The sequence below is a fragment of the Neoarius graeffei genome, chromosome 9 (assembly GCF_027579695.1).
Source record: "Neoarius graeffei isolate fNeoGra1 chromosome 9, fNeoGra1.pri, whole genome shotgun sequence".
NCBI lineage: Eukaryota > Metazoa > Chordata > Actinopteri > Siluriformes > Ariidae > Neoarius > Neoarius graeffei.
In genome coordinates, this window is record NC_083577.1 from 31,144,861 (window position 1) to 31,167,442 (window position 22,582).

At 38.8% G+C, this 22,582-nt stretch overlaps 2 protein-coding genes across 4 annotated transcripts; both read right to left on the reverse strand.

The window, feature by feature from the left end:
* Positions 1-1,444: 1,444 nt before the first annotated feature.
* On the reverse strand, positions 1,445-19,912 carry LOC132891588 (E3 ubiquitin-protein ligase TRIM35-like). 3 transcript variants are annotated; one of them, XM_060929305.1, is made up of 7 exons: positions 19,867-19,912; positions 19,264-19,721; positions 19,013-19,108; positions 18,690-18,920; positions 18,539-18,561; positions 18,334-18,452; positions 16,685-17,523 (listed from the first exon to the last, which is right to left on the reverse strand). In XM_060929305.1, the coding sequence occupies exons 2-7, from the start codon at positions 19,660-19,662 to the stop codon at positions 16,982-16,984; spliced, it is 1,410 nt and encodes a 469-aa protein (XP_060785288.1). In that variant the 5' UTR covers positions 19,663-19,721; positions 19,867-19,912; the 3' UTR covers positions 16,685-16,981. The 3 variants fall into 3 exon arrangements, with proteins under 3 accessions (XP_060785289.1, XP_060785288.1, XP_060785287.1); XM_060929306.1 differs by lacking the exons at positions 16,685-17,523; positions 19,867-19,912 and adding an exon at positions 1,445-2,076 and having other exon boundaries at positions 19,264-19,843; XM_060929304.1 differs by lacking the exon at positions 19,867-19,912 and having other exon boundaries at positions 19,264-19,843.
* Positions 2,395-5,627, reverse strand: LOC132891401 (E3 ubiquitin-protein ligase TRIM35-like). Its single transcript, XM_060928910.1, has 7 exons — positions 5,396-5,627; positions 5,229-5,290; positions 4,980-5,075; positions 3,049-3,279; positions 2,898-2,920; positions 2,705-2,811; positions 2,395-2,417 (listed from the first exon to the last, which is right to left on the reverse strand). The coding sequence occupies exons 1-7, from the start codon at positions 5,625-5,627 to the stop codon at positions 2,395-2,397; spliced, it is 774 nt and encodes a 257-aa protein (XP_060784893.1).
* Positions 19,913-22,582: the final 2,670 nt, after the last annotated feature.

Here is a 22,582-nt window from a genome sequence, read left to right on the forward strand (position 1 = left end):
ATCATAAAATACACTAATATTGAATGAATCAAACATTGGATAAAGGTCCAGATGTGTGTGAGAAGTCAAACTACAGTTTTATATATGATTTCTTTTTACACAACACACACAAGTCTGGATCTCGAAGAAACTGCTGGAAAAGTAAAACTGAAACTGACACTTGTCACTCGTATGTGTAATTACACATCAAATATAATCCAGATTAAAGGTGTGGGGAAAAAAGGCTTGTGCACAGTTCTGGATATACAGGTTGGGTTAAAATGTTTAGTTTTATGAAAACACTTTGAGGCAGAAAATTTGTCAGGACAAAGTGAACTTAAAAACCATCGAGCAGGCACAGTGCAGGTGATGAGCAAATAGACAGGGAGAGACTCGATAATGATCACAAACCGGGATATCAAACACAGAATAAGCAGCTCACTAACGTCCCGAGTAAAGACCAAGTGTGAGATTTCACAGTGATTAATTGAAATCGAATGATTGTGAATGTGATGTGGTCTGGACTTTTGAGAATCATGGAAGTGGGAGTTTGTGTTTTCAGTCGAAGGAGACGAGACAGATCTTGTCATGTTTTGATCCACATGATACAGCAGCCAGGGATAATGGATGAGAGTTAAATATAACTTGCGGTTAAATGATGATAGAGAACATTGAGAAAATTGTTGCTTTTAACACCTTTAATGACTGACTCTCTCACCTGCCTCTCTCTCTTCCACATCCTCTCAGTGATCACTTACACACACATTAAACTGAACACATCCCTGATACTAATCATGTAAATAACAACCACTGCACACATCTGTACAAATATATAATTGCCCACATCATTAACATTTTAACTATTAAGAATACACATTACACAGATTACAGATGTATTTATTTGTGCATATTTTAATTGTCCCATTCTGCAGATTAACAATGTTTAATATCAGAATGAACAAAGTGAATTTATTTCACTCAGAATTGATTTGAACTTGTGAATCATCACCTAATGCAGCATTAACATACAAATCCATCTGATCTTTACAAAACCACAAACTGCTGGTGGAGGGAAACTTAGAGCTTAAATTCTCCTACACACACACACACACACACACACACACACACACACAGCTAAACATTTCATCCAAGATTAACAGCAAACGCTAACAAGTACAAATACAGTAAATACATGAGCTTTCAAAATCTCAGTTTATTTAAAACTATTTAAAATACATCAATAAATTAAATAATCTTTTCAGCTCATTCTGCATTTAAACACTCTTTTGTGATTTTAATTAAATGCTAAGTCATTATTTTGAGTTAATACCTTGTTATTTAAAGACAGTGTGTCAATATTTCACTTATTATTTTGACTTCCTCATACTTTCAAAATATATCATAATAATATATTTTAAGATATCTTATTATTTGAGTTAATTCATTATTTCAAGATATTCTGTCAATACAGGGTTTCGGGGGGGGACACTTACACAAAGAACACTAATCTTTTAATCTGCAGTATTTTATTAATGAACTGGAATAAAACAACATCAATGCTGACTGATCTGATTCACTCTTACAGAGCACTCAAGTGGGAGGATCTTTCGGGAACCATTAACATTCATGAATGACAGTAAGTTATCAGTAAATGTGTGTGTGTGAAAGTGTGTAAGTGTGTGTTAGTGAGAAGGTCGGAGAATGACAGTTTTCCTCTGTCCCAGTCCAGCTTCACTCTGATCATCTGGAGTTTCTGTGCTACTGAGAGCTGAGTGAATGCATGCGGTGTAGAAACTGAGCAATATGTACCATCATAATCCCACACACACCAGATTCCACTTCTGGAGAATATCTCCCCCTTCCTCTGAGCAGATTCTGTCATCACACCCACAATCCACCTTGTACAGTCTCCAACTTCCACATCCCAGCAGTGTGTCCCTGAGTTAAAGCTCTCAGATCCCAGGATACACCGATATTTATCAAATCTCTCTGGATTATCAGGAAGTTTCTGTTCCTCATCGCTGCGTCTCACACTTTTCAGATCATCAGATACAATGAGTACAGGATGAGCAGTGTTGGGGTCCAGAGTTACAGGTGCTGAAAACACACACACACACACACACACACACACACACACACACACACACACACACACCTTTTTACATTCTGTTTTGATGGAGCTAATCAAATTTAATCATTACATTAGCATGGAACTAGATAACATTTGCCGAAACCAAATAAATAAGAACTGTAATTACAAAGTTCATTAATAAACATGAATAAGTTAATAACATGCCTTGTGTCCTTTTTTGTATTTGTTTAAATTACAAATGTAAACAATCTTTATAATAACTGTAACTCTAAAACTTTTGTAAGCTGCTGAATGCTCCATTTTTTTTCACTCAGTCCCTCTGCTCACACTTCAAACACTGAACAGTCTGATGGAAAAGAAGCTTTTCAAAATAAAACTTCCCTTACATTACATGAGTTCAGCATGAAAGGTGAATAATAATAATAATAATAATAATAATAATAATAATAATAATAATAATAATAACAAAACAGTATATAAATGAATCATATTATGGTAATGACCACATTAGGGATAGTAACAAAGGCAGAAAAACAGAAAGGAAAAAAAAAAATTTCACACACACACACACACACACACACACACACACACACACACACACACACACACACAGCACAGAGTTAAGAGTCTTACTGTACTGCATCTTCTCCCAGACACTGAACTGCAGGTTGGCCAGATGTTTTGCCACATGGATCAGTGCTCCTGAAAGCTCCTCTGGATGCTGCAGTGTGCTCTGGGCTCTGCAAAAACATTCAGGAGTCAGTGTTGCTGTGGGTTTGGATTCAGAAACACAGAGAATGAGAGAGACAGGAAGCACATCACTCACCTTTTCACTGTGGCCTTGTAGTTCTGTAAAACAACAAAGCAAATATCAGTGGATATCATTTACATTTTTACACCACAGAAATGTGACGCTTCTGGTGATGGAAAGAAGTTTAACTTTCTCACAGTATAAATACTGACTAAATGACCCTCACTTCTAAGAACGAAATGTCTTCAGCTCTCATCTCCTCTTCTATGGCTTTGATTGTGTCTGAAAGAGAGTATATGTCTTTGCTCAGCTTCTCAATCTTCTCTTTCATCATCTGACTCTTCTGCTCCTCTTCCTCTCTCAGTGCAGTGATCCTGACTGCCTCTTCATCTCGTAGAAACTGGTGAAGCTTCTCAAACTCCTCCTTAATCTGCCACTCTGTGTGTTGGGCCTGAATCTGCAGTGGAGAGGAAATCAAATGAAACATACAGTGGTGCTTGAAAGTTTGTGAACCCTTTAGAATTTTCTATATTTCTGCATAATTATGACCTAAAACATCATATTTTCACACAAGTCCTAAAAGTAGATATAGAGAACCCAGTTAAACAAATGAGACAAAAAATATTATACTTGGTCATTTATTTATTGAGGAAAATGATCCAATATTACATATCTGTGAGTGGCAAAAGTATGTGAACCTCTAGGATTAGCAGTTAATTTGAAGGTGAAATTAGAGTCAGGTGTTTTCAATCAATGGGATGACAATCAGGTGTGAGTGGGCACCCTGTTTTATTTAAAGAATAGGGCTCTATCAAAGTTTGATCTTCACAACACATGTTTGTTGAAGTGTATCATGGCATGAACAAAGGAAATTTCTGAGGACCTCAGAAAAAGCATTGTTGATGCTCATCAGGCTGGAAAAGGTTATAAAACCATCTCTAAAGAGTTTGGACTTCACCAACCCACAGTCAGACAGATTGTGTACAAATGGAGGAAATTCAAGACCATTGTTAACCTTCCCAGGAGTTGTCGACCAACAAAGATCACTCCAAGAACAAGGCGTGTAATAATTGGCAAAGTCACAAAGGACCCCAGGGTAACTTCTAAGCAACTGAAGGCCTCTCTCACATTGGCTAATGTTAGTGTTCATGAGTCCACCATCAGGAGAACACTGAACAACAATGGTGTGCATGGCAGGGTTGCAAGGAGAAAGCCACTGCCCTCCAAAAAGAACATTGCTGCTCATCTGCAGTTTGCTAAAGATCATGTGGACAAACCAGAAGGCTATTGGAAAAATGTTTTCTGGATGGATGAGACCAAAATAGAACTTTTTGGTTTAAATGAGAAGCATTATGTTTGGAGAAAGGAAAACATTGCATTCCAGCATCAGAACCTTATCCCATCTGTGAAACATGGTGGTGGTAATATCATGGTTTGGGCCTGTTTTGCTGCATCTGGGCCAGGATGGCTTGCCATCATTGATGGGACGATGAATTCTGAATTATACCAGCGAATTCTAAAGGAAAATGTCAGGACATCTGTCCATGAACTGAATCTCAAGAGAAGGTGGGTCATGCAGCAAGACAACGACCCTAAGCACACAAGTCGTTCTACCAAAGAATGATTAAAGAAGAATAAAGTTAACGTTTTGGAATGGCCAAGTCAAAGTCCTGACCTTAATCCAATCAAAATGTTGTGGAAGGACCTGAAGCAAGCAGTTCATGTGAGGAAACCCACCAACATCCCAGAGTTGAAGCTGTTCTGTATGGAGCAATGGGCTAAAATTCCTCCAAGTCCGTGTGCAGGACTGATCAACAGTTACCGGAAATATTTAGTTGCAGTTATTGCTGCACAAGGGGGTCACACCAGATACTGAAAGCAAAGGTTCACATACTTTTGCCACTCACAGATATGTAATATTGGATCATTTTCCTTAATAAATAAATGACCAAGTATAATATTTGTCTCATTTGTTTAACTGGGTTCTCTTTATCTACTTTTAGGACTTGTGTGAAAATCTGATGATGTTTTAGGTCATATTTATGCAGAAATATAGAAAATTCTACAGGGTTCGCAAACTTTCAAGCACTACTGTAACTGAATATGCGATGAAGCAAAATATAATGAGAATATCAAACCCGTGTTATTGATTCTAACCATTATATATTCTGCAGTCTGACTCCAGTTCAGTTTACAGTCTTTGAAGATCTTTAGTTTCTCCTGTAGGGGCTTCAGTGCAGTTTTGAGCTTCTCCTGAAATAAATTAACACGCTGCATGGAGTCTCTGTGTTTTAAATATTATTTGAACTCAGATGAGCTAAATTGATTCCAAAGTAATTGTCATAATTATGAACAACAGCATTTGTTCACATGTTACCTATGAGTTCATATGTACATTTTATTTACCTTACAGTCTGTTACTGCCTCATCAATGGGGCAGAATTTGTGGTTGGCGTGTTTTCTTGAATCTCGACACACCACACACACCGGCTGTTGATGATCCAGACAGAAGAGTTTGAGTTTCTCACTGTGCAGACTTCAGACTGTTTCAGACCCTGATGAAGATCTCTGACTTCTCTCCTGTAAGAAAGTCTCACACAGGTTCTTTAAGGCCAGGTTTATGGGAGGCTCAGCCACAGATGACTTCCTCCTACAAACAGGCCATTCTTTGGATCCTTTGGTCTCCCAGAACTGCTGCAAACACACTTTACACACACTGTGACTGCAGTGCAGAAGAACAGGATCCTTGAAGATTTCACAGCACACAGGACAGGAGAAATCCTCCTCTGAAAACTTCGAAGCCATTTTGTTTTGCTGCTATTGTTGTTCTCTCTTGTCTGAATGCTCAGATTTTCACTTTCACTTCTGTAAAAAGTAATCACACCCTGATTTCAGGTTTCTTTAAAGCTAATTAGATGATTTTGTAGGTTCAGTTAATCATCACTTCCTTTCACTGTGCTGAAAATGAGACTTGGATTTCTCCATAAACTGAGAATAAATCTCAACTTACCAAAGCAGAACACTGCAGGCTGTTAATGAAGGACTTCAGTCGTGTCAGATTTGGCACTTCCTTAATAGAGGAGTTTTCGAGAGACACATTATGACTGTCATGCCCTACATTTCTGGTCTATCTGAGAAACTCAGGAGAATCTTCTACAAACACAACATTCCGGTACATTTCAGACCCAGTAACACCCTGAAGCAGAAACTGGTCCACCCTAAGGACAGAATACCCAGACACAAACAGGACAACGTAGTGTATGCAATTCAGTGCAGTGAGGAATGCACGGACTCGTATATTGGGGAAACAAAACAACCGCTATACAGGCGCTTGGCTCAACACAGGAGAGCCAGCTCCTCAGGCCAGGACTCTGCTGTCTACATTCATCTTAACAACGAAGGACACTCATTTCAGGATTGTAACGTACGCATTTTAGCCAGAGAGGATCGTTGGTATGAGCGAGGAGTTAAAGAAGCCATTTTTGTCAACCTGGAACGGCCATCACTGAACAGAGGTGGGGGTCTAAGACATCATTTATCAACCATCTACAATGCGGTCTTGGACACTCTTCCCAGACGGCTGGGTGCACGCCAAGACCCAGCTGTTTTCGGTGACTCACAGGAGGACAGAGAGAGTCAGCTAATGACTCGCCGTTCACACCCAGCCTCCAGTGACCCACACCAACATGATGCCTCAACGACACCTTAGATGAGCTTGTCATCAGAATTCGGATTCTGATTATGATCCATGAGAGGATAAATATCTGATACTCCTTATTAGTCAGACAGAACTGAGGAAGCCTTTTGGATGAGAGGTGAAACGTTTTCAAGAATCTTCAAGCAAGTCCAGTTGCCCTTTTCTACCACCCACAGTTTACTATGACCTGGATGATTGAGAATCTTCACAGACATTATGACCTGATACACTCCTCAGTTACATCAGAAACAGCACACGGCACTTATGTTTAAGCACTGAGCATTAACTGTAATTTTGGGACAAATTTATCCAGTGATGAATTTCACTTTTCTGAACTGAAAATAATGTTTCACTTCTGGAATCATTTAAAGTCGATCTTGCAGTTTCAGACACAAGACCCAGAATGCTCTAATCATCAGTGGGATGAACTGGATCTCAGTCAGAAGAGTTATAAGCTCTTATAAACAGCAAATGATACTGCACCTTTTCCTCAGACCTGAATAAGGAAGACACCCACAGGAAACAGCGCAATGGCAAATAGTCACATACTGTACTGAGTGAGTTTATAGTTTTTAATAATATTTACTCTACATAACACAGTTGATGCAAATCCTGTAGTGCTACAACTGATGCAAGATGTTGATGATCATAAATGGAAAACTTTTACCAATATTGAATGGCAAATGATGTTCATCATATTTGTATAATATTTTCTGATATTTTGTTGCATTAACCGATTTATAGAAGGGGGTCAGTTGTAACATTTTTCACATTAAAAAAAAAATAGAAACCTCATTTCCAGAAAAGTAGGGATATTTTCCAAAATGCAATAAAACCAAAAATCTGTGATTTGTTAATTCACGTGTATCTTTATTTAACTGACAAAAGTACAAAGAAAAGATTTTCAATAGTTTTACTGACCAACTTAATTGTATTTTGTACGACACTCCAATCAACTAAAAAAAATGTACAATTTAAATGGGAAACATGCTTCAGTTACACTGTGTTCACAATACTTTCCAGGGGTGCCAATAATTGTGGAACATATTTTTTTGTTGAAAATAATTATTTCTTGATAAGGCATTTGTTTTCTCTGAATACATTTATTTGAATTAAATTTTGGATTTTTCCTCATTTTTTTCAGCGTGAGATGAAACGACTTCACTAAATGGTCTATTTTTTTCTAACCCTTTTCACTCATCTTTACAAGGGGTGCCAATAATTGTGAAGGGCACTGTACATGTAATGGCTTCTAAGAAAAACATTGGAATACTTTGCCTTGATAAGCTTTATGGATCAAGATATAAGGAGCATCTCACTATATCTTCACAGATAATGTTCTCTGGAAATATTCCTGAGCCCATTTTGTGATTTCCAATACAGAAGCATGCCTGTATGTGATGCAGTGCCGTCTAAGGGCCCGAAGATCACGGGCACCCAGTATGGGTTTCTGGCCTTGACCCTTATGCACAGAGATTCTTCCAGATTCTTTGAATCTTTTGATGATATTATGCACTGTAGATGATGATATGTGCAAACTCTTTGCAATTTTGCACTGTCAAACTCCTTTCTGATATTGCTCCACTATTTGTCGGCGCAGAATTAGGGGGATTGGTGATTAGGGTGCATCAGTTGCCCTCACTTTCATAAAATCTGATGCATTTTTGTTTGGGTATTCCTTTTCACCAATAAAGACATCCTGTAAAATTTTTTGACCATATTCAAAAGTCTAATTGTGGCACCATGAGGTTCATTTTTTGCCCAAAAAATGCTTATTTTATGTTTTTACGTAAGGTTTGAATCACAATGTTGGACTCCATTTATTGATTTCTTGTGACCCAGAGATCATGTTAAGAACCTTTGCAAGGGATTGAGAAGCATTAATGTGATTCATAATACATTTGTATTGTTTAAAAGTAGTTGAACAATGATTCAATGAACAGCTAAAACTCAAACTGTGCTTGATAATACATTTAGAATATGTACTAAAAATGTGTATCTAAGATATTTGGTATACTCTATAAGGTGCCATAATGTTTCATGAAAAGTGATTGAAATTTTGTCATAAAAGTCATAAAATAGCAGCTTTTTCCATAACTTTGAGCTCCTGGTGCCACCATTAAACTTTTGAATTTTGTCCCTGTAGAAGGATAAAGAGGCTAGAGATAATGAGATGAGATGAGATTTCACCCAGTGTGTTTTCTTACCAAAAGGAACATAAAAACAAAAATGCATCATGATCGGAGGAACTTTTCATTTTTAGGGGGAAACTGATGCATCCTATTGGTGATCCTTTTCCCATCTTTACTTCTGAGAGCCACTGCCACTCCAAGATGCTCTTTTTATACCCAGTCATGTTAATGACCTATTGCCAATTGACCTAATGAGTTGCAATTTGGTCCTCCAACTGTTCCTTTTTTGTACCTTAACCTTTTCCAACCTCTTATTGCCCCTGTCCCAACTTTTTTGAGATGTGTTGCTGTCATGAAATTTCAAATGAGCCAATATTTGGCATGAAATTTCAAAATGTCTCACTTTCGATGCTTGATATGTTGTCTATGTTCTATTGTGAATACAATATCAGTTTTTGAGATTTGTAAATTATTGCATTCCGTTTTTATTTACAATTTGTACTTTGTCCCAACTTTTTTGGAATCGGGGTTGTAAACAGAATGGAGAAATCTGTGTTTATCTGTGTTTAAAGGTGCTTATTACCTCACCTGCTATGGAGTAAGTGGGATGAGGTATTGTTTGCAGTCAGGTTTCTTTGTTTTTTTTTTTGTTAATGATATTACGGGAAAATGACAAGATCAATCTTCATTAAACTTTCAGGATAGATGGGCATTGGTCTCAAATAGAACCTCCAACATTTTGAGGGTCATCCGTGATATTTTCCTCCATATTCATCATAAGTGCTACCCCTGTGTCCCAAATCACTCCATACTCACTACATAGTGGACTATATAGTAAGGTCGCCATTTTGTAGTGCTGTCCGACTGTATAGTGAGCATTATTGCACCCTATATTGTACACTCAAAGTATTTCACAATGCATCACGAAAAGTAGTGCTCTGGCAAAGAAGAAAAAATAGGCCGTGGCAAAGAAGCAGTTTTATCATTTAATCAATGAGCTCACTGTATATATAGTCCTCTGTATAGTAATTCCCTGTATAGTGAGTAGGGCATAGTGAATGAGTGAGTGATTCACACAACATGGAGCCTATCTCAGCTAACTATGGGTGAGAGGCGGGGTACACCCTGGACAAGTCTCCAGACACAGTGTTTGTAACCAATCAGCACTTATCCTGATCAAGTTCGATTACCCGTTCTATTTCTTGATAAACTTCGGAACTAATCAGAACTAGAAACGAAATAAGAGAAACCTCGTTATAACTTCATAGTATCAGAAGATAATCGGCAGATAAAAAGATAAACTAAATTCACCTCATGTTTTACCAAGGCTACTGATTCGATATCGAGTAAGTGGTGTTTATGTTAAGAAAATTTACCTTTTGATTATCACAGCTTTTGTTTGGTCCTTCTGAAAAGTCAAATAAAAAGTTTGTTTGTTTTTTCAGCTTTTTGGCAGATATTTAGAGTCTTTACACTATACTTGTGAAACAAAATGTTCTCATTGACCTGGAAAGAACAGAGATCACACTTGTGAGATTGAATCAGTTGTCATAACAGTAAAATAAGTGCTACTGGGCGAGGTTTGTGTTGCCTGGCAACACTTGTTCTACAGGTTCTACAAACTAGTCAGTAAATGCAGTAGGTTGCTTCAGAGGCGTTAGGTATTGTAAGTCTTGTGGCAATAATACAACAATGCATTGACAGAAAATGTTTTAATACTTAATAGTTTCAAAAGCAAGTACTTCAGTACTTTAACTGAAGTAAAAATTTGACTGTACAACTTTCACTTGTATCGGATTAACGTTTGACCTGTGGGAGCTGTACTTTAGTAATGAAGTTGGGTACTTTGTCCACCTCTGAACCCAACACACTACCATTTTTCCATATTAAACTGACATATTTTACCAGGCCTTGCATAATCAACAAGGTCCTGCAGTGATCTGGATGACATGCTGTAAACCAATGAAAAGAGTAACTATCTAGACATGAATTAAGGCTCATTCTGTGAGCTGTGAGATAAGCTCAAGCAGGTAGATGGCTTATTGAAGATTAAATAAGAATAAGATTCACATCCATCCATTATCTCAAGCCGCTTATCCTGCACAGGGTCGCAGGCAAGCTGGAGCCTATCCCAGTTGACTATGGGCGAGAGACGGGGTACACCCTGGACAAGTCGCCAGATCATTGCAGGGCCGACACATAGCGACAAACAACCATTCACACTCACATTCACACCTACAGTCAATTTATTTATTTTTTGATTGATTGAAGTGTTTATTTCGAATATGAAAAGCAAAATAATAAAAAGGAAAATAAAACAAACATTTAAACATAATACATAGAAATACATATTCAAAAAGGAGTGAGAAGTATAACTCATAAACTCCCACCCCTTCTCCTTAAATAATGAATAACAATAACAAGCTTCCTTGTTACCTGTCTAGATGCTCATGGCTGGATTTCTGGCTGCTCTTCTTCTCATATGTTCCTGCATTATGCAAACTTCAACTGGGCAGCACAGATAAAATGTTTAGCATAATACAGTGCAACTTAATAAACATAATAAATACTTTAAAAATGAGTGGCTCCCCACCAATTAATACTGTATGAAATCTCTCCTGGAATGAATAATAGCTCTTATCCTCTTCCTATAATGTCAAACAAGGTTGGAATTCCCCAAAATAACCCCCAAAATGAACAATGGTAATCAGATATTTTGTAGAACAGTTCTGATAATCAAAGGTTGGCTTTATATCTTGCACAAACAAACCTCAATTTCACTGATTATGTTATAATTGGTGTTAAAATGTCTCAAATCTAGAGAAAATTAAATGTGTAGTTCCTATAGGCTAATGCTTTGCTCCAATAGCCATTCCCATTCACTAACGCACAGACGTAAATGCCCATGGAGAAGCAGAAAGGGAAAGTGTACAAACCCCATTTCTAGAAAATTTGGGATACTTTCCAAAATGCAATAAAAACAAAAATCTGTGATTTGTTAATCCGCCTGTATCTATATTTAACTGACAGAAGAACAAAGAAAAGATTTTCAATAGTTTTACTGACCAACTTAATTGTATTTTGTAAATATAAATGAAGTTTGAATTTGATGCCTGCAACACACTCAAAAAAAAAGTTGGGATGGAGTCAAAATAAGACTGAAAAGTTTATAGGATATTCAAGAAACACCATTTTGAAAGATTTCACAATAAGCAGCTTAATTGGTAACATGATTGGGTTTAAAACGTGCAGCACCAAAGGATCAGTCTTTGCAAGCAAGGATGGGTTGTGGCTCACTCTTTGTCCCAAAATTTGTGAGAGAATTGCTCGTCATTAAAAACTAGATAGAACTCGATGCCAACGGTGTCAATGGGGATGCCTCTGCCCGGTAGACTACACGCCTTATTAAGTTGTGATCTGGGGATGGACATTTGACCTCACAGTAATCTTGACCTGGTGAAATAACTTGTATTAGCCTTGGAGATATTGTGTTCACAAGGTTTTTGGACAGACATTTGACCTCACAGTGACCTTGGCCTTAGACCTTTTGATCTCAAAATCTAATCAGTTTATCTTTGTCCCCAAATGCACAAATGGTGAAAGTTTGGTGAAATTCCTTTCATCTGCCTTGGAGATAATGTGTTCAGAACGTTCTCGGACAGACATCTGACCTCACAGTGACCTTGACCTTAGACCTTTTGACCTCAAAATCTAATCAGTTTATCTTTGTTCCCAAATGCACAAATGGTGAAAGTTTGGTGAAATTCCTTTCATCTGCCTTGAAGATAATGTGTTCACAAGGTTTTCAGACAGACATTTGACCTCACAGTGACCTTGACCTTAGACCTTTTGATCTCAAAATCTAATCAGTTCATGTTTGTCCCAAAGCGCACAAATGGTGAAAGTTTGGTGAAATTCCTTTCATTAGCCTTTGAGATATCGCGTTCACAAGGTTTTGGGACGCACGCACGGACGGACAACCCGAAAACATAATGCCTCCTGCACCTTATGGTGGCGGAGGCATAAAAAAAAAATCTCAATGCAAGATTACAGAGAATTTAGCTCTTTCAAAAACAACAGTACATCACATTTTGAAAAGTTTTAGGGAATTCGGAGACATCACAGTGCATAAAGGGCGAGGTGGGAAATCACTGTTGAATGTGCGTGACCTTCGAGCCCTCAGGCGGCACTGCCTGGGAAACTGTCATGCTAATGTGACAAATATAGCCACATGGGCTTGGGACTACTTCGAAAAACTGTTGTCACATAACAGACTCAGGAAATCATGGATTACAGCTTGAAAGTTCCGACACTCCAATCAACTAAAAAATGTACAATTTAAATGGGAAACATGCTTCAGTTACACTGTGTTCGCTATACTTTCCAGGGGTGACAATAATTGTGGAACATATTTTTTATTGAAAATAATTTTCTAGATAAGGCATTTGTTTTTCTCTGATTACATTTTTTCTATTGAATTTTGGATTTTTTCCTTATTTTTTCAGCATGAGATGAAGCGACTTCATTAAACGGTTGATTTTTTTCTAACCCTTTTCACTCATCTTTACAAGGGGTGCCAATAATTGTGAAGGGCACTGTACATGCAATGGCTTCTGAGAAAAACATTGGAATACTGTGCCTTGATAAGCTTTATGGATCAAGATATAAGAAGCATCTCACTACTCGACTTGATGCCTTCTTAATTTCTTGCTCCTGCATCCATCATCCTTCCATAAAATAAAATCTTTATGGATGTATCAATTCTCACTCAGAGGAAACAAGGAGAGCAGAGATAGGAGACATTTTTTTTCCCCATCGCATGTAACATAAACACACAGTATAACCACCTCCTCCAAAGAACAAATTCAAAAAAAAAAAATCATATAATACACTAATATTGGGCGGCACGGTGGTGCACGGGCGCAGATAGAGGGGGGGACGGGGGGGATTCGTCCCACCCAGATTTAAATTCACCTCGTTCGTTCCACCCCACTTATAGGGAGGAAAAAAACGTCTATGCTGTCTTTCTTTGCATAAGGCAAACCTCACGGAAAAATCAAAAGACTAATTACCATTCGTTTTATTGAGGTGCACGGCAGTACATACATAGTTGCAACTGCGCAGACTGCACACGTTGCAAGCTCGAGCTTGGTTGCTATGGTTACCCACAACAAGTTTGACAGGCATATCGGGGACAGCTCCTCCTAGTTCAGGACCCCAACACGGCATGATGAAGGGTGCCAAAAGGCAGAAAACGATTGCATCGTTTTTTCAAAAAAAAAAAATACTGTAAGTAAACTGTGCCTTACTTTATCATATCACCTTGCAATTTTTTGATAGTCTGTTCAAAGTAATGTCGTAGTGAAAGTAAAATCGTACGGAGTAGAGATGCCTTTCTGGTAGCCTCCTTCTTTCAGTGGTAGCCTGTAGATACAGTGCTCAGAAGGCAGTTTTAATGTTTAATCTGGCATTCCCTGCCATAATTTCAGCGAGCATATTGTTTCATAAGGAAACTTTGCGAAGAGTTGTTGACTGACTGCCGCTCACGCAACACACAGGCATAGTTAGAAAGTCAGGATGCACTGGTTTACACTTTACACACACACACCTAGCCCAGCCTCTCGCTATGTTTAACAGTTGGAACTTAGCGGTTGTAAAACTAGTTTTGCAATTTCTGTGCGTGATGATAATGTGTAAACTTTGGATTTCCATAGGCTATGTTAAAATGTTATCATTGTCCTGGCCTGCAGGTAGTTCCTGGTGATGGCAGTGAGGGAGGTGAAATAACATGTATACACACTACCGTTCAAAAGTTTGGGGTCACCCAGACAATTTTGTGTTTTCCATGAAAAGTCACACTTTTATTTACCACCATAAGTTGTAAAATGAATAGAAAATATAGTCAAGACATTTTTCTGGCCATTTTGAGCATTTAATCGACCCCACAAATGTGATGCTCCAGAAACTCAATCTGCTCAAAGGAAGGTCAGTTTTATAGCTTCTCTAAAGAGCTAAACTGTTTTCAGCTGTGCTAACATGATTGTACAAGGGTTTTCTAATCATCCATTAGCCTTCTGAGGCAATGAGCAAACACATTGTACCATTAGAACACTGGAGTGATAGTTGCTGGAAATGGGCCTCTATACACCTATGGAGATATTGCACCAAAAACCAGACATTTGCAGCTAGAATAGTCATTTACCACATTAGCAATGTATAGAGTGTATTTCTGATTAGTTTAAAGTGATCTTCATTGAAAAGAACAGTGCTTTTCTTTCAAAAATAAGGACATTTCAAAGTGACCCCAAACTTTTGAACAGTAGTGTGTATATATATATATATATATATATATATATATATATATATATATATATATATATATATATACACAAAATGGAATCATTTGCTTACAGCTCAGTCCCCCCCAGTTCAAAAATCCTATCTGCGCCCCTGCGGTGGTGTAGTGGTTAGCGCTGTCGCCTCACAGCAAGAAGGTTCGGGTTCGAGCCCCATGGCCGGCGAGGGTCTTTCTGTGTGGAGTTTGTATGCTGTCTGTGTGGGTTTCCTCTGGGTGCTCCGGTTTCCCCCACAGTCCAAAGACATGCAGGTGAGGCTAACTGGTGACTCTAAATTGACCGTAGGTGTGAATGTGAGTGTGAATGGTTGTCTGTGTCTTGTGTCAGCCCTGTGATGACCTGGCGACTTGTCCAGGGTGTACCCCGCTTTTCGCCCGTAGTCAGCTGGGATAGGCTCCAGCTTGCCTGCGACCCTGTAGAACAGGATAAAGCGATTACAGATAATGAGATGAGACACTAATATTGAATGAATCAAACATTAGATAAAGGTCCAGATGTGTGTGAGAAGTCAAACTACAGTTTTATATATGATTTGTTTTTACACAACACACACAAGTCTGGATCTCGAAGAAACTGCTGGAAAAGTAAAACTGAAACTGACACTTGTCACTCGTATGTGTAATTACACATCAAATATAATCCAGATTAAAGTTGTGGGGAAAAAAGGCTTGTGCGCAGTTCTGGATATACAGGTTGGGTTAAAATGTTCGGTTTTATTAAAACACTTTGAGGCAGAAAATTTGTCAGGACAAAGTGAACTTAAAAACCATCGAGCAGGCACAGTGCAGGTGATGAGCAAATAGACAGGGAGAGACTCGTTAATGATAACAAACCAGGATATCAAACACAGAATAAGCAGCTCACTAACGTCCCGAGTAAAGACCAAGTGTGAGATTTCACAGTGATTAATTGAAATCGAGTGATTGTGAATGTGATGTGGTCTGGACTTTTGAGAATCATGGAAGTGGGAGTTTGTGTTTTCAGTCGAAGGAGACGAGACAGATCTTGTCATGTTTTGACCCACATGATACAGTAGCCAGGGATAATGTTTGATCGTTAAATATCACTTGAAGTTAAATGACGATAGAGAACATTGAGAAAATTATTGCTTTTAACACCTTTAATGACTGACTCTCTCACCTGCCTCTCTCTCTTCCACATCCTCTCAGTGATCACTTACACACACATTAAACTGAACACATCCCTGATACTAATCATGTAAATAACAACCACCACTGCACACATCTGTACAAATATATAACTGTCCACGTCATTAACATTTTAACTATTAAGAATAAACATTACACAGATTACAGATGTATTTATTTGTGCATATTTTAATTGTCCCATTATGCAGATTAACAGTGTTTAATATCAGAATGAACAAAGTTAATTTATTTCACTCAGAATTGATTTGAACTTGTGAATCATCACTTAATGCAGCATTAACATACAAATCCATCTGATCTTTACAAAACCACAAACTGCTGGTGGAGGGAAACTTAGAGCTTAAATTCTCCTACACACACACACACACACACACAGCTAAACATTTCATCCAAGATTAACAGCAAACGCTAACAAGTACAAATACAGTAAATACATGAGCTTTCAAAATCTCAGTTTATTTAAAACTATTTAAAATACATCAATAAATTAAATAATCTTTTCAGCTCATTCTGCATTTAAACACTCTTTTGTGATTTTAATTAAATGCTAAGTCATTATTTTGAGTTAATACCTTGTTATTTAAAGACAGTGTGTCAATATTTCACTTATTATTTTGACTTCGTCATACTTTCAAAACATATCATAATAATAAATTTTAAGACATCTTATAATTTGAGTTAATTCATTATTTCAAGGTATTCTGTCAATACAGGGTTTCGGGGGGGGGGGGGCGATGATACTTAAACAAAGAACACTAATCTTTTAATCTGCAGTATTTTATGAATGAACTGGAATAAACCAACATCAATGCTGACTGATCTGATTCACTCTTACAGAGCACTCAAGTGGGAGGATCTTTAGGGAACCATTAACATTCATGATTGGCAGTAATTTATCAGTAAATATGCGTGTGAAAGTGTGCAAGTGTGTGTTAGTGAGAGGGTCGGAGAATGACAGTTTTCCTCTGTCCCAGTCCAGCTTCACTCTGATCCTCTGGAGTTTCTGTGCTACTGAGAGGAGAGTGTCTGGATGTGGTGTAGAAACTGCGAAATATTTACCATCATAATACCCCACACACCAGATTCCACTTCTGGAGATGATCTCCCCTTTCCTCTGAGCAGATTCTGTCATCACACCCACACTCCACCCTGTACCGTCTCCAACTTCCACATCCCAGCAGTGTGTCCCTGAGTTAAAGCCCTCAGATCCCAGGATACACCGATATTCATCAAATCTCTCTGGATTATCAGAAAGTTTCTGTTCCTCATCGCTGCATCTCACACTTTTCAGATCATCAGATACAATGAGTACAGGATGAGCAGTATTGGGGTCCAGAGTTACAGGTGCTGAAAACACACACACACACACACACACACACACACCTGTTTACTCATCTAATTTAATCATTACATTAGTATGGAACTAGCTAACATTTGCCAAAACCAAAGAAATGATAACTGTAATTACAAAGTTCATTAATAAACATGAATAAGTTAATAACATGCCTTGTGTCCTTTGTTTACATTTGTAATTTAAACAAATACAAAAATCTTGATGACTGTAACTCTAAAACTTTTGTAAGCTGCTGAACGCTCCATTTTTTCACTCAGTCCCTCTGCTCACACTTCAAACACTGAACAGTCTAATAGAAATAGAAGCTTTTCAAAATAAAACTTCCCTTACATTACATGAGTTCAACATGAAAGATGAATAAAAAAATAAAAATAAACAAAATAATAATAATAATAATAATAATAATTCCGGCGGCACGGTGGTGTAGTGGTTAGCGCTGTCGCCTCACAGCAAGAAGGTCCTGGGTTCGAGCCCCGGGGCCGGCGAGGGCCCTTCTGTGTGGAGTTTGCATGTTCTCCCCGTGGGTTTGCTCCGGTTTCCCCCACAGTCCAAAGACATGCAGGTTAGGTTAACTGGTGACTCTAAATTGACCGTAGGTGTGAATGTGAGTGTGAATGGTTGTCTGTGTCTATGTGTCAGCCCTGTGATGACCTGGCGACTTGTCCAGGGTGTACCCCGCCTTTCGCCCGTAGTCAGCTGGGATAGGCTCCAGCTTGCCTGCGACCCTGTAGAACAGGATAAAGCGGCTAGAGATAATGAGATGAGATATTTTCAACACACACACACACAGTTAAGAGTCTTACTGTATTGGATGGTGTACTGCATCTTCTCCCAGACTCTGAACTGCAGGTTGGCCAGATGTTTTGCCACATGGATCAGTGCTCCTGACAGCTCCTCTGGATGCTGCAGTGTGCTTTGGGCTCTGCAAAAACATTCAGGAGTCAGTGTTGCTGTGGGTTTGGATTCAGAAACACAGAGAATGAGAGAGACAGGAAGCACATCACTCACCTTTTCACTGTGGCCTTGTAGTTCTGTAAAACAACAAAGCAAATATCAGTGGATATGATTTACATTTTTACACCACTGAAATGTGACGTTTCTGATGATGAAAAGAAGTTTTACTTTCTCACAGTATAAATACTGACTAAATGACCCTCACTTCTAAGAACGAAATGTCTTCAGCTCTCATCTTCACTTCTATGGCTCCGATTGTGTCTGAAAGAGAGGATATGTCTTTGCTCAGCTTCTCAATCTTCTCCTTCATCATCTGACTCTTCTGCTCCTCTTCCTCTCTCAGTGCAGTGATCCTGACTGCCTCTTCATCTAGTAGAAACTGGTGAAGCTTCTCAAACTCCTCCTGAATCTGACGCTCTGTGTGTTGGGCCCGAATCTGCAGTGAAGAGAAAATCAAGTGAAATATAACTGAATATGCAATGAAGCAAAATATAATGAGAATATCAAACCCATGTTATTGATTCTAACCTTTATATGTTCTGCAGTCTGACTCCATTTCCGTTTCCAGTCTTTAAAGACCTTCAGTTTCTCCTGTAGGGGCTTCAGTGCAGTTTTGAGCTTCTCCTGACATACAAATTAACACACTGCTTGGAGTCTTTGTGTTTTAAATATTATTTGAACTCAGATGAACTAAATTGATTACAAAGCAATTGTCATAATTATGAACAACAGCATTTGTTCACATGTGACCCATGAGTTCATATGTCCATTTTATTTACCTTACAGTCTGTTACTGCCTCATCAATGGGGCAGAATTTGTGGTTGGTGTGTTTTCTTGAAGTCTGACACACCAAACACACCGGCTGTTGATCATCCAGACAGAAGAGTTTGAGTTTCTCACTGTGCAGACTGCAGACTGTTTCAGACCCTGATGAAGATCTCTGACTTCTCTCCTGTAAGAAAGTCTCACACAGGTTCTTTAAGGCCAGGTTTATAGGAGGCTCAGCCACAGATGACTTCCTCCTACAAAGAGGACATTCTCTGGATCCTTTGGTCTTCCAGAACTGCTGCAAACACACTTTACACACACTGTGACTGCAGTGCAGAACAACAGGATCCTTGAAGATTTCACAGCACACAATACAGGAGAAATCCTCCTCTGAAAACGTAGAAGCCATTTCTTTTGCTGCTGTTGTTGTTCTCTCTCGTCCAAATGCTCAGAGTTTCAATTTCACTTCTGTGAAAAGTAATCACACCCTGATTTCAGGTTTCTTTAAAGCTAAATAGATGACTTTGTAGGTTCAGTTAATCATCACTTCTTTTCACTGTGCTGAAAATGAGACTTGGATTTCTCCATAAACTGAGAATAAATCTCAACTCACCAGAGCAGAACACTGCAGGCTGTTAATGAAGGACTTCAGTCGTGTCAGACTTGGCACTTCCTTAATAGGAGGAGTTTTCGAGAGACACATTATGACTGTCATGCCCTACATTCCTGGTCTATCTGAGAAACTCAGGAGAATCTTCTACAAACACAACATTCCGGTACATTTCAGACCCAGTAACACCCTGAAGCAGAAACTGGTCCACCCTAAGGACGGAATACCCATACTCAAACAGGACAATGTAGTGTATGCAATTCAGTGCAGTGAGGAATGCACGGACTCGTATATTGGGGAAACAAAACAACCGCTATACAGGCGCTTGGCTCAACACAGGAGAGCCAGCTCCTCAGGCCAGGACTCTGCTGTCTACATTCATCTTAACAACGAAGGACACTCATTTCAGGATTGTAACGTACGCATTTTAGCCAGAGAGGATCGTTGGTATGAGCGAGGAGTTAAAGAAGCCATTTTTGTCAACCTGGAATGGCCATCACTGAACAGAGGTGGGGGTCTAAGACATCATTTATCAACCATCTACAATGCGGTCTTGGGCACTCTTCCCAGACGGCTGGGTGCACGCCAAGACCCAGCTGTTTTCGGTGACTCACAGGAGGACAGAGAGAGTCAGCTAATGACTCGCCGTTCACACCCAGCCTCCAGTGACCCACACCAACATGATGCCTCAACGACACCTTAGATGAGCTTGTCATCAGAATTCTGATTCTGATTATGATCCATGAGAGGATAAATATCTGATACTCCTTATTAGTCAGACAGAACTGAGGAAGCCTTTTGGATGAGATGTGAAACGTTTTCAAGAATCTTCAAGCAAGTCCAGTTGCCCTTTTCTACCACCCACAGTTTACTATGACCTGGATGATTGAGAATCTTCACAGACATTATGACCTGTTACACTCCTCAGTTACATCAGAAACAGCACACGGCACTTATGTTTAAGCACTGAGCATTAACTGTAATTTTGGGACAAATTTATCCAGTGATGAATTTCACTCTTCTGAACTGAAAATAATATTTCACTTCTGGAATCATTTAAAGTCGATCTTGCAGTTTCAGACACAAGACCCAGAATGCTCTAATCATCAGTGGGATGAATTGGATCTCAGTCAGAAGAGTTATAAGCTCTTATAAACAGCAAATGATACTGCACCTTTTCCTCAGACCTGAATAAGGAAGACACCCACAGGAAACAGCGCAATGGCAAATAGTCACATACTGTACTGAGTGAGTTTATAGTTTTTAATAATATTTACTCTACATAACACAGTTGATGCAGATCCTGTAGTGCTACAACTGATGCAAGATATTGATGATCATAAATGGAAAATATTTACCAATATTGAATGGCAAATGTTATTCATCATATTTGTATAATATTTTCTGATATTTTGTTGCATTAACCGATTTATAGAAGGGGGTCAGTTGTAACATTTTTCACATTTAAAAAAAAAATTCAAACCTCATTTCCAGAAAAGTAGGGATGTTTTCCAAAATGCAATAAAACCAAAAATCTGTGATTTGTTAATTCACGTGTATCTTTATTTAACTGACAAAAGTACAAAGAAAAGATTTTCAATAGTTTTACTGACCAACTTAATTGTATTTTGTACGACACTCCAATCAACTAAAAAAATGTACAATTTAAATGGGAAACATGCTTCAGTTACACTGTGTTCACAATACTTTCCAGGGGTGCCAATAATTGTGGAACATATTTTTGTGTTGAAAATAATTATTTCTTGATAAGGCATTTGTTTTTCTCTGAAAACATTTATTTGAATTAAATTTTGGATTTTTCCTCATTTTTTTCAGTGTGAGATGAAACGACTTCACTAAACAGTCTATTTTTTTCTAACCCTTTTCACTCATCTTTACAAGGGATGCCAATAATTGTGAAGGGCACTGTACATGTAATGGCTTCTGAGAAAAACATTGGAATACTTTGCCTTGATAAGCTTTATGGATCAAGATATAAGGAGCATCTCACTACATTGGCGGCACGGTGGTGTAGTGGTTAGCGCTGTCGCCTCACAGCAAGAAGGTCCTGGGTTCGAGCCCCGGGGCTGGCGAGGGCCTTTCTGTGTGGAGTTTGCATGTTCTCCCCGTGTCCGCGTGGGTTTCCTCCGGTTTCTCCCACAGTCCAAAGACATGCAGGTTAGGTTAACTGGTGAGTCTAAATTGACCGTAGGTGTGACTGTGAATGGTTGTCTGTGTCTATGTGTCAGTCCTGTGATGACCTGGCGACTTGTCCAGGGTGTACCCCGCCTTTTGCCCGTAGTCAGCTGGGATAGGCTCCAGCTTGCCTGCGACCCTGTAGAAGGATAAAGCGGCTAGAGATAATGAGATGAGATGAGATCTCACTACATCTTCACAGATAATGTTCTCTGGAAATATTCCTGAGCCCATTTTGTGATTTCCAATACAGAAGCATGCCTGTATGTGATGCAGTGCCATCTAAGGGCCCGAAGATCACGGGCACCCAGTATGGTTTTCTGGCCTTGACCCTTATGCACAGAGATTCTTCCAGATTCTCTGAATCTTTTGATGATATTATGCACTGTAGATGATGATATGTTCAAACTCTTTGCAATTTTACACTGTCGAACTCCTTTCTGATATTGCTCCACTATTTGTCGGCGCAGAATTAGGGGGATTGGTGATTAGGGTGCATCAGTTGCCCTCACTTTCATAAAAT